The following is a 13262-nucleotide window of genomic DNA, read 5'->3' as shown; positions in this document are numbered from 1 at the left end:
AATAAAGTTATTACTCTACCAAAGATCTTTAAAACTACAGAAATACATTGATTATTCAGGTACTAAAAGCTTATCTACATAATACCTGTATGCTTCAAGTTATTGCTAACATTTACACTAATAATAAAGACATTTTCTACGTCTGTGTGATTTTTTAATCTCGACTACAGAACTTCTCAGCAACTCTCCTGTGTATTATTTTTTCGCGTAGAGAACGGAAAGCCTAGCAATCGTTTCTATCTTTGTTAGTTTTGCTTTAAATTTGTCTCAAATATAAGCACTTAGTTTCACTAAATGGCAATAAATGTTTTATTCAGTTTAAAGAGAAACTAAATGTACATATGATTTCCCGTTTAACCGAATTTCAACAATGTTAGTTTTCTAATATTCAAGATTTTCGAGATTTTTATTCTAATTAGACATCTTATCATTTAATTTATTTGTGAGTGTATAAGGAAATTTTTGAAGAAGTGCAAAATCACTGAATTATCCAAACATGTCTTAATTACCTGTTGCATCTTAATTACCTACCCTATGGCATGGCACAGTATTTTGTAAGTGTATTTTAAAATTTTTATGTAAGCTTATTTTTTCAATTTACTCTGATTTAAATATTTTTAGTGCTAAGAATATCAGAAAAGAAACTTTTACGTACTTAATTCTGAATAATTTCATATATCTTATTGCTAGAAGTACACCTCAAACTCGCTGTATTTAGAGCTTGTAGAATCTATTAAATTTAAATTAAAAAAATAACTTAGTAAATAAATTTTAAAATACCTATTGCTTCGAACTAACAAAATTAAATTTTACTATTGAACAAAATCAAAACTCGACTCAGAAAGAGAATTTCATAGGCCTTTGTAAGGTAAACTCGTTTGTATTCACAATATACAAGCGGAAAACTACTGTGATACCTGAATAATACTGATTAAATTATTCACCAAGTATTTTACCGATGATATGGTTTGTCTGTTGTACTGCATTACAAGTACAAATCCAGAGTAGTTTTAAATAAATTAGAATACAACTAACAAAGAAAATCTGAAAGGTTTCAGGTTTTAACGTCGCACTAGAGGGTTTGACAAGGTTTTTTATGCTCTCTCACATCAGGGAAAACCAATCTGCTCTTTTACTAGCTTTATTATTAAGCATCGCTTTCTTCGCACTTACGCCACATACAATTCAACAGCAAAATAACAAATTTTTAAAAGCACCATATACTAGAATAACCGATACAGTGTTAAATGTTGGTTTTCAATTCGTCATTTCAATGTTCTGTTTTCTTGTAGATTACTTACACAATACTTTTTTTTAATTACTAACTTTTTGTGTTTTTAATTTTAATTACTAAATACCACGTTCTATGCGCTTGTAGTAGGCAACAAAATCGCAAAATACTTACCAACAGCATATCTTTAGAATTACCGACTGAAATAGCTTATTTTAGGAAAGAAAAAATATAAAGTGATTTCTATGAGTCCAGCAGTTTAATTTCATAAAAATATTCAATATTTCTAATTAGACATCTCATGATTTTTAATGCGTTTTATTTAAATGAATCATATTAAAAAGTTTTAAAAATATTCTGAAGAACTATGTTTATTGCTTTTAAACCGCTTATTATACGAGTATAATAGCATATTTATGCATAGTCAGCTATTTTGCCATCCGAAGCCTCACTTGTTGTTTCGAACTAACAAATATACCTACTGCTTCGAACTAACAAAATTAAATTTTTAAATCCTGCTGATTGCCTCATCGAGCTGAAGCTGCACATTCCCTCCTCCATATGAAGTTAACGTTCTACAGAAACTTAACAAAGAACTAATATTTCTTGAAAATATCCTTCCTGTTCTTGGAGAGGACAGCGTTCCATATCAACGGTTGAGTAAATCGCTACAGTTGTCGAGTTTGAGATTGGAAACTGAATCGGCATGGGACCCATAAACATATTCGGGATTTTCCTAAGGTCGTTGTCTAGTTGAGCCTAAAGAATACTTGGCTACTTTTTTCTTTGTTGAAACTAATATGAATTTTAATGTGTACGCTCGTATGCTACAGAACTTTTTATTCCTTCAAGTCGCCAAGTTACAGGTCTTCTTTTAACGAGATCCCATGAACCGCAAGAAATTCTGACCTTACCTCGCTACATCACTAGTTTTTTCATTGTGAGGTTCTCTTAGAAACTGTAAAAAATTCGATAATCTTGATCACGTCAAAGACAGAAAAGCGATAACAATTGTAACATAATACCAGGCATTCATGCCAGAGTATGGAAAAAAAACTGTATATCGCTATTTGATCATTATGATGTCATTAATTTACATATTGAAATTAATTTTGTGGACTGATTGAATTAAATAAAAGCACTCTCAATGTATTTTACACACAGGAGTAGCAAAGATTCCATTGTTCATTCACTGCGATGGAGTCTACAATACTGTCATTTCATCAAAGAGTTCCTCTTTCAAATATATACATAATAAACAAGGATTTCTTAAAAAGAAATTGTATTGCGTATGTAAGAGACATTAAAGCGCTTTTAAATATTTGTATCACGTCCAGAAAGTAGCCATTTGGTAAGTTTGTTGCGCCTTTTTTATTATTAAAAAGTATGTACATATCTTGAACTATTATTACACTCGGGCACCCATAGCACTTCAAGCACTTATTTATAATGGTAGATAAGTTTGTGTGATCTGTGTCATTTATGTCTGCCGCTAATTTATGGAAAAAAATCATTTACGCATTTTTGGAGCTCTTCGTTGGCAGGAAAGCCCTTTCCACCCAGAAGCTCCTTAATTTTGTGAAACGATTAATCTCAGGGATCGTTTAATCAGAGGGCTGTTTGTCGGCAGAAAGTTCTGGAACAAATGCTATATGATTATAGCAATGTGCATAGTGATATATGATCAATATTTTTCCTGACAGAAAAGTGTTTTCCTGTTTCCTCTCTTTTCGATTTGGGGAGGGGAAGGTGACAGCTAAGATTTCCAGAAAATAATAACTGTATTTCGGAAAAACTTAATATCGCGCATGCCTCTTCCAAATGGCCGCAAATGTTGCAGGAGTTTAGCTAAAATGCTCAAAAACCGGCAGGGATTGATCAATGAACCTGAAATATTAGCGAATGTAGTACCTCAGTTTCATACTGATGCTCTCGCTATATTCTGGTCAGCCATCTCGTATGTCCAATTCGATCAACGGCAGCAAAACGTGAAGTATGAATTATTTATAACAGGTCAGTAGCATAGCTTTGCATCAACGACTGTCAGCTGCACAACGTAATGGGAAATGCTATTGCTTCTACTGTCATATAAGTACCGCATATTAACCAGCTACGCCACTACGATGCGAAATATATCATAGTTTAAAACAGGCAAACATTATATACAATAAATAATTTTTAGCTCAAAATTCCTGTTTACATTTGAAAAGCCCCTCGTATGACCATGACAAATCTTTGTGTTGTATTGGAAGCCACAACACTGACCTACTGAGCAACTTCCGACCTAAGTTAGCCTAAAGGCAACAAACGGAATATGTTACTCAGAGGTAAAACCATCTACTATCTGCTGGCCACAACCTTAGGTCGGGGCTAAAGCAGATCAGTCGGGCATTAATTGTCAAAGTCAAAATTTCAAAGTTTACATTTGTACAAAATACAGAGTTGTTTGGGTATATTGCATACGTTGAAGAAATACATCTGGAGTTATTATATAAAGATTTTCTAGAATAGTTAAGACAGTAATTTGCAGCCGCCTACAGTAACAAACATGGTAACAATAAATGAAAAACGTTTAAAGTAGAAAATCATAGTTAGCTAAATGTCAGCCGTATATAATAGGAAAACACAGGTAAATGAACAATAAGGATCAACACCCTGTTCAGAATCTTCACGCTATTGAAATGAAGCAGTTACACAAGTATATAGTCATGAAAGAATCAAGTCTGTTCTCTAGAGTCCAAATATTGGAAGCCACAGTACTCAGAGTAGACCAGTGAATCAGCAGGAAGATCTAATCGCACAGAGTACAATCTAGTAAGACCCAGTATATTATCAAAAAGGATTTACTACATCCACTAAGGGTAAGCATATCCCAAGACAAATTAACTATACCACTAAGAGTACAGCATGAAGTTATGATTATATGAGTTAAAACGTATTTGCTCATGTTGAACATGTTGATGAGGTAATTTCCTTTTCTTAAAACCTTGAGATAATATTTTATCTAATGTTTTTTAGTAATCTATGATTTATGTTGTTTTTTTTTTTTTTTTTTTTTTTTTTTTTTTTTTTTTTTTTTTGTTGTTAATTTTCGTAAATCCCTCATAAAGGTAAGAAATTCAGTGTAAATTGACACTTGTTACCAGGTTATTACTTATTGTAGATTGCTGGAATACGAAGCAGAGAAACAGGCGATGCAAAGAAGTTTCGAAGCTACGCAGTTACTGAAAGAAGAGAAACTTCAGCATCAACAGGTAAAGTAAACCTTATTCTATATTATTCGGACTAGTTATCTAGCTGTTAAAAATTAGACTGACCTTTAATATTCCATTCCTAAAGTAATTAAGTAATTTTTAACACAATTTTCAGATAAATTCCTGTATCTTTAAACAAGAAAACAACATTTTAATTTTTTTATTACTGAGGGACTCTTAATATAATTTTCAGTCAAATTCCGGAATTGTAAGATTTTAAACAGTTTTTCAACTTTATCCTCTTGGTGGAATCCTTGATAATTTTTTCCATATCTCGAAAAATTCTTGCATAATTCATGCCTACCATTTATGACCTCTGATTACGGATAGTTCAACCTAGTTTGGGTTCGATCATAACGAGCTGGCGAACAGGCCGCATGGTTGGTTTTCCCCATGTGTAACGTGAAAATAAGCCAGATTCCCTCTGAAAGACCTCCACGACGTTATCCTCTCTCTTAGTCAGATAACCTCCGTGGGTCTGCCATATTCAAATAACCTAACCTAACCTTGCATAATAGATATAGTAGTTGTTAGTGCTATTTTGAATAGCGCTAGTCTAGTAGATGTGTTTCTTAACAATGATTGGAGAGCTGTTGAAAAGAAATGCGTTTGTATGTAATAAACTTTTCATTTGCGGAACATAATAAGTTGTAATTTGGCAGCCCTTCAGTATGATCTTTTTCCATATTTAGAACTTTCTGTTCTGCGTGTAAAATGTATTGGATACGATCAGCAAAACCATTTTCAGTGGTTTCCACAGATGAACATCTAAAACTGGAGGGGAGGATTTCTTTGTTTGAACAAGTACAATTATTACTAGTTCTGTCGACACTGCGAAGTGATCAAAATTTCTGCCACAAACCAAGATAAAAAGAATATAGCATCCAGTTTCGACCTAAGAAAAAGAAGGGTGGAAATGTGGCCAAGTAACCTTACAATTTCAGAATTATAGCGAATTGGCTCATTCCAAAGTGATTCCAAAGTGAATGATTCCAAAGTATAAAATCATATCAATCCGTTACCAACACATCGTTGATGCAGCTTTAGCAACATTTTCTGAACCATCTTCGTCATCCCCCCTTCTAAAGATAAATCGGGGAAAAAGCTTTCTGTGCCTTGTTTTGATATGACACCATAAGGAAATTCGTATCAGGATAGCAGTAGAATGTAATGGAAGATTCTTACAGTGGCTAAGTTATTAGTTTAAGATCATCTTAATAAAAGAAATCATAGTTATTACAAAACATATTTACTGGAAAATTTCGATTAGTCAACTGATTATGTTAAAGCACGTGAAGGCTATCTTCTTAAAAAAATATTGCCTTCGAAGAGAATTTCTGAGTTAGTTTATATTCGTATTACACACGGAGAAAACAAAACCCCGAAAATCGCATGCAGCCAGACGGGTTGCCTGAAACCGAGGGGTGGATATCTCCTGGTATTGAACAGTGATATATGACTATATGACTATACTATACTTTACTATATGACTATTAGTAAGCAATTTATAAACGCTCATTGACTTTGGATGAGGTTCTGTCATCGAAACCGTAAAATGTGGAATTTCGGATCTGTTAAACATACTCAGAAACTAATGTAGGTATTGTCTTAATAAAGCGAGAACAGGATGTTGCAGGTAATCATAAGACATCTGCAAGGTAGCTCAATAGGTAGCTGTATAGCAATAAGTAATAGGTTGTCGTAACCAACAAAAGTCACAAATTTGCGAACGTTGTAGACTCTCGTCTTCAAAAATTACTTATTTCAGCTCTCAGAATTGATACCAAATTCTGATGAGTTTCAAAATCCACGGTTAACACCATTACTTTGAATTGAAATATACAGGTGAGAAATAACACGTGAGAAGCTGCTTATAACCCAAAATTCAGAGGTATCAATCCTAAGCAAAGTTTTACAGATAACAAAGCTCATCGCATTTAGATAAAAGAATTAGAGATTAAATTATTCAACTAATTATTCAACTGACCTCTCATAGGGTATTAGAATATAATAGCACTAGCTATGTAAAATAACACTCATTACAAAATGTTACTGAGAGAATACAGAAAAGATGACTTTCGGAAGGATTCCTTTTGTTTTTGTTCTTTGTCTCCTAAAGAAAGAGTCCTAGTCCTTATCCGCTGCTAACCATTTCTGACTTTTGTAGTGGATAAAAAATTGCTAAATGGAAACAACAACTTTCCTCCCGATGTGTTCAGAAAAACATTACATGTGTAAAAGAGGTATTAAAATTAGGGGCTAACAAACTGTTTAAGTTCACTAGTTTAATCTTCCTTGCTTTATAAGCTATGTATTGTTTTCGCTACTATTAGAAAGTCTAAGTAACTTCAGTGACACTAATAATAAGTTATAACACCTACTAGTCACAGCTGAAAATTAGCAAATGCTACCCGCCGCTCGTTCAAATGTTTAAATCAATAAAATACATAATCTAAGTCTCAGCAACAAAATAGGCTCCAGCAGCGGGATTCTAATCCTACTATGCAATAGTTACAAATTCACACTTTAAGCTGCTGTTCAATTGAGGTAGGTGATTCTGCTCCTCAAACTATGAGTCTACTAGGACGTCACCATACACATATAGCACTTTAACTAACTGCAATTCCATACGCTGTTTAAATTAATTTGCACACTAGTGAAAGCTGGCAGAAGAATAAAAGATACAGAAAAAGAATTAATGTAAAAATAGCACGTTATTTAAAATAAATTTCAACATGCTTCCAGGCGCATTGTGGTATGCCATACTTACTTCACACTTCCCAGCATATCCTTGTCTAAATTCTTCGTTCACCCCGCAGTTCATTCAATGTGCGAGTAATGTCCGACTTTCATTGAATCGCACTGAAAACAAATCCCATACGGCCAAGTGAGTGCCAAGTAGTGGACCAAGTGAGCCATTGCACTTGCTAAAAGTTGTTGTTATGACCTGTAGCATTTTTCTGACAGTAGGATTAGAACAAGTACATGAATTTTATCACAGCGGGAGCTCAGGATTGCGCCTGTCGTTCGTATGGGTACTAGTTACCATACGGAAGACAATAAGAGCTTTCCCCAACTCTCCCCCCTCCGAATTTTGAAGCAAAATCCCCCAGGCGACAAGTCTAAGTGTTTTCTATCCGTTTACCCCTAACCTCTGGAGAAGACTTTCGGCTCTACACGTATTTTAAGCGCCGCCATGCCGCAAAACACTTACAAGCATCAGAGCGTTCTCCAGGATTCGAACCCGGTCCTAGAGATATGACTGCCAGCATCACTAGCCACTATACTGGTGAGGACGACATTTGCTAAAATTAAGATTCTTAAATCCGCTTATGTTAACTAAGAAATGAAAGGACCCAAAAAATTTTAATACTTGTGGTGAATGCAAGTGTGTTAGGCTTTTATAAATTCACGAACGTATACACTTCGAGAGCTCTTACAAGCATGTATTATTACATCATGTACTTTGTAGGGTTTATATTTATTTTAACTAACATTTATTTTAAGTTTAAACTATCTTTCCTGTCAAGCCTTACTTTCCCCTGGAACTGCCAATGCCAGAATATGTAAATTTTAGTAGACAAATGCTCATAATCCTATATAAAAGTTCTTTTGAAAAGGGTCTCTACCCTAAAAAATATAAATATAATCTGAATTGTGTATATATGGGCCCAACGTTTTTTTTTCCTCAATGACGGGCCCAACCGTCCAGAGACGTTGGGCACTACTAAGGCCAGAAACTATGGTCACTTTAGTATGGAGGCATCTAATAGGTGGGCCACTTTTGCCTCCTATGAGGGGACGGACAAATACAACCATGCTTTCTCCGGGATTGGAACCCGGGCCCTTTGGTATCGTAGTCGGTTTTCCAAACCACTATACCATCTGGGTGACATACCCCAAAAGTTAACATTATCGTTATGTGCATTGCATATATGTAAGCATTTGCTTTCTCGTTTCTATTGCAATATGGAAGAATAGTAAAAACTTATTCCTACGTGCATGCCCTCGCGATGTAAATGGTTAGCATGTCTAAATAAGCAGTTAAAGATTCGTAGCTTGAATTCCGAGGACACCATAGTCGAACGTTTCATGTTTCTTGCTCTGAAAACCCAGATGGTTTCTATAACAGTCCCCGAACAAAAATTGCTGGGAGACAATAATTCGTTATCGCTTGGATTTGGCTGGTTTAGAATTTGGGACATTTCATGTTTCTTGCCCCGATAACCCAGATAGTCTCTACAGCAGTGCTCGACCAAAAATTGTGGCAAACAATAATTCGTCATTGCCCGGACTTGGCTGGTTGAGAATTTGGTCTCACCCAAATCACATTTAAATAAGGGACAAAGGAATGAGTTATTGCAATTATGTCATTCGCCGTGCGTGTTATGTAAAGTGAGTAGCATGCCCAGCTAGCAAGTAGAAGATCCGCGATTACAATCCCGCCAAAGACACGGCTTATTTTTAAAACTCTTCGAGCTGCATAAAATTTAATAATCAGGTTAAGGATAACACTTGCTTACTAATAATATAGTCTTGGTACTTGATATAACAGTTAATAGATATTTTACCACTGAATTCTGCCCACTTATCCTTGAGCCTCTGATATGGTAATTTTCGCAGTGCCAGTGACGAATATTAGTCCTGAAAAATGTGATTTATATCATTGGATAGTGGATTTCTGATTCTCCTTGTGCATGCTTCTTCCACATAAGCACTTCTCAGCATTTTTTACCTTTACAAAATCTTTGAGAATGTATTCATGTCTGTGGGAATCATTATATAAACATCTGGGGAATATGATTAATCCATTTATTACACTTCCTTGCTAAGCCCTAGTAATGTCTTATGAAATGATGGTGTTAAGGAGTATAGGTTGATAAAAATACTGTTCTGATCTCTATTAAATGTGGAATATGCTTCAGTATCATATGGTTATTTCAGCATTTATCAGTATCATATGGTTATCATGTGGCTTATCAGTATCATATGGTTTATTTCAGGCTAAAGATCTTGAAAAGAACGAAGTGGAGAAATCGCAACTAGAACAAAAAATCGTTGATTTGCAAGTCGAACTGGCAGCTCTGAAGAATGGCAGAACAGAACCAAGTAATTTAAATTACTTTCCATTCTTACTTGGTTATTATTTCTTAAGTTAAGGGGACTGTTTTCGCAGTTTTAAATGGTTTCAGATGTTAAACTACCACCTAAAAATGTTGCTTAGACTCAATTTTTTAAATATCTTTAATTTTTATAATTTCTTTTCAAATATTTTGAAAGTCTTACTGTTAAATTCTTTAATGAGTTGTTTAACTTTAATACGCGGTTTTCAGATTACAGTTTTTAGCCCAAAGGGCGTTAGCTCAGAAGGGCTATTAATTTCGTTTTGGTACTTTGTGTTGAAAACTTGAAATGTCGGTTGACTTTTCAAACTTTTACCACCAAATATGACAGCTCTGTATTACATTTAAAGAAATTAAATAATGAAGAATCTGCTTAAATGTATGTATGTTTCTCGCACTGTGATAAAACGACGTACCTAGAGCCATCCAATTTTGAATAACATACGTTTCCACCCGAATATGGTCATCTGGAAGCCCAAATTTGGAGTTTGGAATTTGTTTTATTATCTATTTAATATTTTGTAAAACTTTTATGAATTTTTGATTAACAAACTCAAGGATTTCAAAGCGAGCAATGGCAACAATGTACCAAAAAAAATTTTATCTCCAGCTCGCGAGACTGTGCATCGGAAATTCTAAAGATATCCTCTTTTAATTATTATATTAATAATTTTTTAACTCAGTGAAGAAAACTACAGTACCTTAACTTCGATGACTTCATCTAAAGTTTGTCTCAAAGTTCCCGCATTGTATTTTTTCCAGCAAATTCCAGGCCTCCAATTAAGTTTGTTTACATCTTATTTGTTTACTTTTCCTTAATGCGAAGCAATTTTTATCCAAATAATAGCTTTTCATTATTAAGGTTGCCCTTGGTTATTTTTTTCTTCATATGCATCTTGCAGATCCCGACATTGAACAGCTGAAGATCGACAAAGAAGCGATGGAACAACAGGTAAAATAAAATATAAATTTTGTAATAAAGAAACTAAATATTTCGTTTCCATGGTTCCCTCAGATGTAACGAATTTTCAGACTGAACGTTTACCAGAAATAAGAATATTTCCTCATATTTTTTAGCTATGAGTATTTCACCCATACACAGCTAGATGAAATCCAGGTATAAGAATCCTAGTAAATTTCCAGAATTGAATGTGAGGACAACTGAACAAATAGATAATATTTATAAAAAAAAACTTAAAATATTCATCAACATTCCGATGTCTTTATCATTATAGAAAAATTCAAACTAAATTTCGAAATAAAATATAATCTATTCTAGATAGTATCTTAAATCTCAAGTGGAGAATAAAAGATTCGAAATAAAGAGTTCTTGAGGTAATAAAATTTTAATTTCGAATGAAGTTTCGAGGAAAAAATGCATACAGTAAAAGACATAGACCCCATCTTTATGAAATGTTAAATAAAGTTTTTTATACGTAATATAAAGGTAACTACTGCACATTTTAATAACAAAAGTAATCTGAGAGAAATAAAAAGTAGTTCAACATACACTACACTTTCATAGGAACTATTTAAATATTGTCCGTGTTAACAATGTTGATCAACTTTGATGGAGTTTAACAGGCGGTTTAACATCATAGTTCTTTAACAAAAAACAGACAGGTTAACATGTCTTATTTTTTAACAACAACAGCGTAAGGTGTTACTTGTAATGAAATTTTAATGACATGTTTCTAATGTTTAAGGAATATTCATAGATTATTTTAATTCTTTTTGCAGGTCAACTTCTTGAACAGCGTGATTGTCGACATGCAGCATAAGAATGACGATCTTCGATCTAGGTTGGACATTTTAGAGACAGAAGTCATCTTTGACGGACATTTGCAGCTGTAGGCTTCTTTTTTTCTTTTAACTACTTCACATGCAAATTATAGTACACTTCTTTTCTGTCAAATTTCTCAAATTTCCTGAGTTTTGTTACGCAGAATGGCAGAATAATTTTGAAACCTATGCTCACAATGACACTGCCATTCTTCTGTTCTCATCGGTCAAGCAGTAGCCGAACTATAAAAACGTTGAACCCTGCTAGTTTGAGCTGGGTTTGATTCCAGGAAAACGGGCTATCTGAATGAATGTATTCGTGGTTTTCCTAATGCGTAACGGCCCACCAGCGGCCGAGCGGTAAAATCGCTGAACACTGATAGTTCTGATATGGTTTCGATTCCAAACGAACGGGCCGGCTGCATGGGCGTTTTCGTATTTTTCCTCATGTGTAACATATATGTGAGCCCCTTAGAAAGTCTTCCACAACGTCACTCCTTCCCTTATGCAGATAGCACTAATGTGCTTTCCCAGAATCTACCATAACCAAACCTAATGCGTAAAGAAAATAAGAGCCATTTTCCTTTAGAAAGTCCTCTACGTAAGCATTTTACCCTTAGGGAGATAGCCCTCGTGTGCTTTACTGTAATCAGAATAAACCTATGTTCTTATCGCGACTAACAAATACTTGTTCCATAATCGAATTTTTTCTTGTCCAGTGCTTCAAATTTTATACAATGTACTTTTACTGCAATTGACTTCGGTCAGTATATATATTCAGTTTCTATATTATATGCATTATTGTATTTTTACTGATCTATTAAAAGTAATGTATCACCAAGAGTACAACGATCAAACTCAAAAACTGAAGAATGTTTTAATTTGTTTTCTCTTAACTCCAGTCTAAATATATATTTGTTCTTCTCATTCATCCGGTTTTATGGTTTTTGCTAGATCATGAATATGATTTCAGGATGTTGTATCTCCTGATTTTAAATTCTGCATTACACGGTAATTCAGCAATAACTAATATTACATACACAGCGGTCAGCGTATTGAAACCGATTTCATTTACACAGTTTGTAAAGAATTAAGTGCGTATCTTCCATGGGTCCTTGTTGTGTCCTTATTAATCAAACAGCACATCTAGCTTGAGATTGCAGAACCTTAGGTTCAATTCCTACCTGCTGATTATTGACTATGTTTGCTCCAAAAATCATAATGCTCTTTACAATGATGCCGGAATTAAAGTAGAATGGACTATGTTCCATCACCATCTTGATTTGACCCCTCAATCGCCCTGTATATATATGAAATTATAATATATATTATATATATGGAATTAAAGGTATTCCTCCTCATGTATCCTTGTGGTGTAGTGGTAAACACCTCGAAAGAAAAGTTTGATATGCCTCAAGTTAGAATCCTGACGAGGACGCTAGTCATTTTTCAAGATTCCTGCGAACAAAAATGTACAAATATTTTCTCATTTCTTTTCCAGGTGTTAAATTCTTTTATTTTCAGCAATTAGGTTTAGAAAAATAAAAAAAATGAATAAATCGAACTGAAAAAATTAGATCAGGTGAAATAATAATAAACCAAAAAACGAATGATGGAAATGTCTTTAAATGTGATAAAATATGTATTCTTTCGTAGATCATAATAAGTTTAGAAATTTCAGGATAATATACTCTATTTATAATTTTTTATCACACTTCTGGAAGGCATTAAATGATACCGACAGAACTAAATTTATTGATGCCAAGCTGCAAGGGCTCCAAGTATTCTCTCATATAGATGGTGTTGCTTAGAGGAAACTTCCTGTGTAAAAGATTTCTTTTTCAGGGATTCTTTCATTTGAGATGAGTTCTA

General features: G+C 34.0%; 1 protein-coding gene across 2 annotated transcripts in view; it reads left to right on the top strand.

Annotated features, from left to right (window-relative positions):
- LOC118188927 (uncharacterized) overlaps nucleotides 1–13262 on the top strand; it is a 187308-nt gene that overhangs the window by 170184 nt on the left and 3862 nt on the right. For both annotated transcript variants that reach the window (XM_085807305.1, XM_085807298.1), the window contains exons 18-21: nucleotides 4395–4485; nucleotides 9489–9594; nucleotides 10511–10560; nucleotides 11349–11458. In XM_085807305.1, coding sequence (XP_085663431.1) covers nucleotides 4395–4485; nucleotides 9489–9594; nucleotides 10511–10560; nucleotides 11349–11458 — 357 coding nt within the window. The remainder of the gene's footprint in view (nucleotides 1–4394; nucleotides 4486–9488; nucleotides 9595–10510; nucleotides 10561–11348; nucleotides 11459–13262) is intronic.

The sequence above is a fragment of the Stegodyphus dumicola genome, chromosome 1, assembly GCF_044657685.1.
Source record: "Stegodyphus dumicola isolate Sdum_Otavi_A_Nest chromosome 1, ASM4465768v1".
NCBI lineage: Eukaryota > Metazoa > Arthropoda > Arachnida > Araneae > Eresidae > Stegodyphus > Stegodyphus dumicola.
This window is presented reverse-complemented; position numbering and strand designations above follow the sequence as displayed.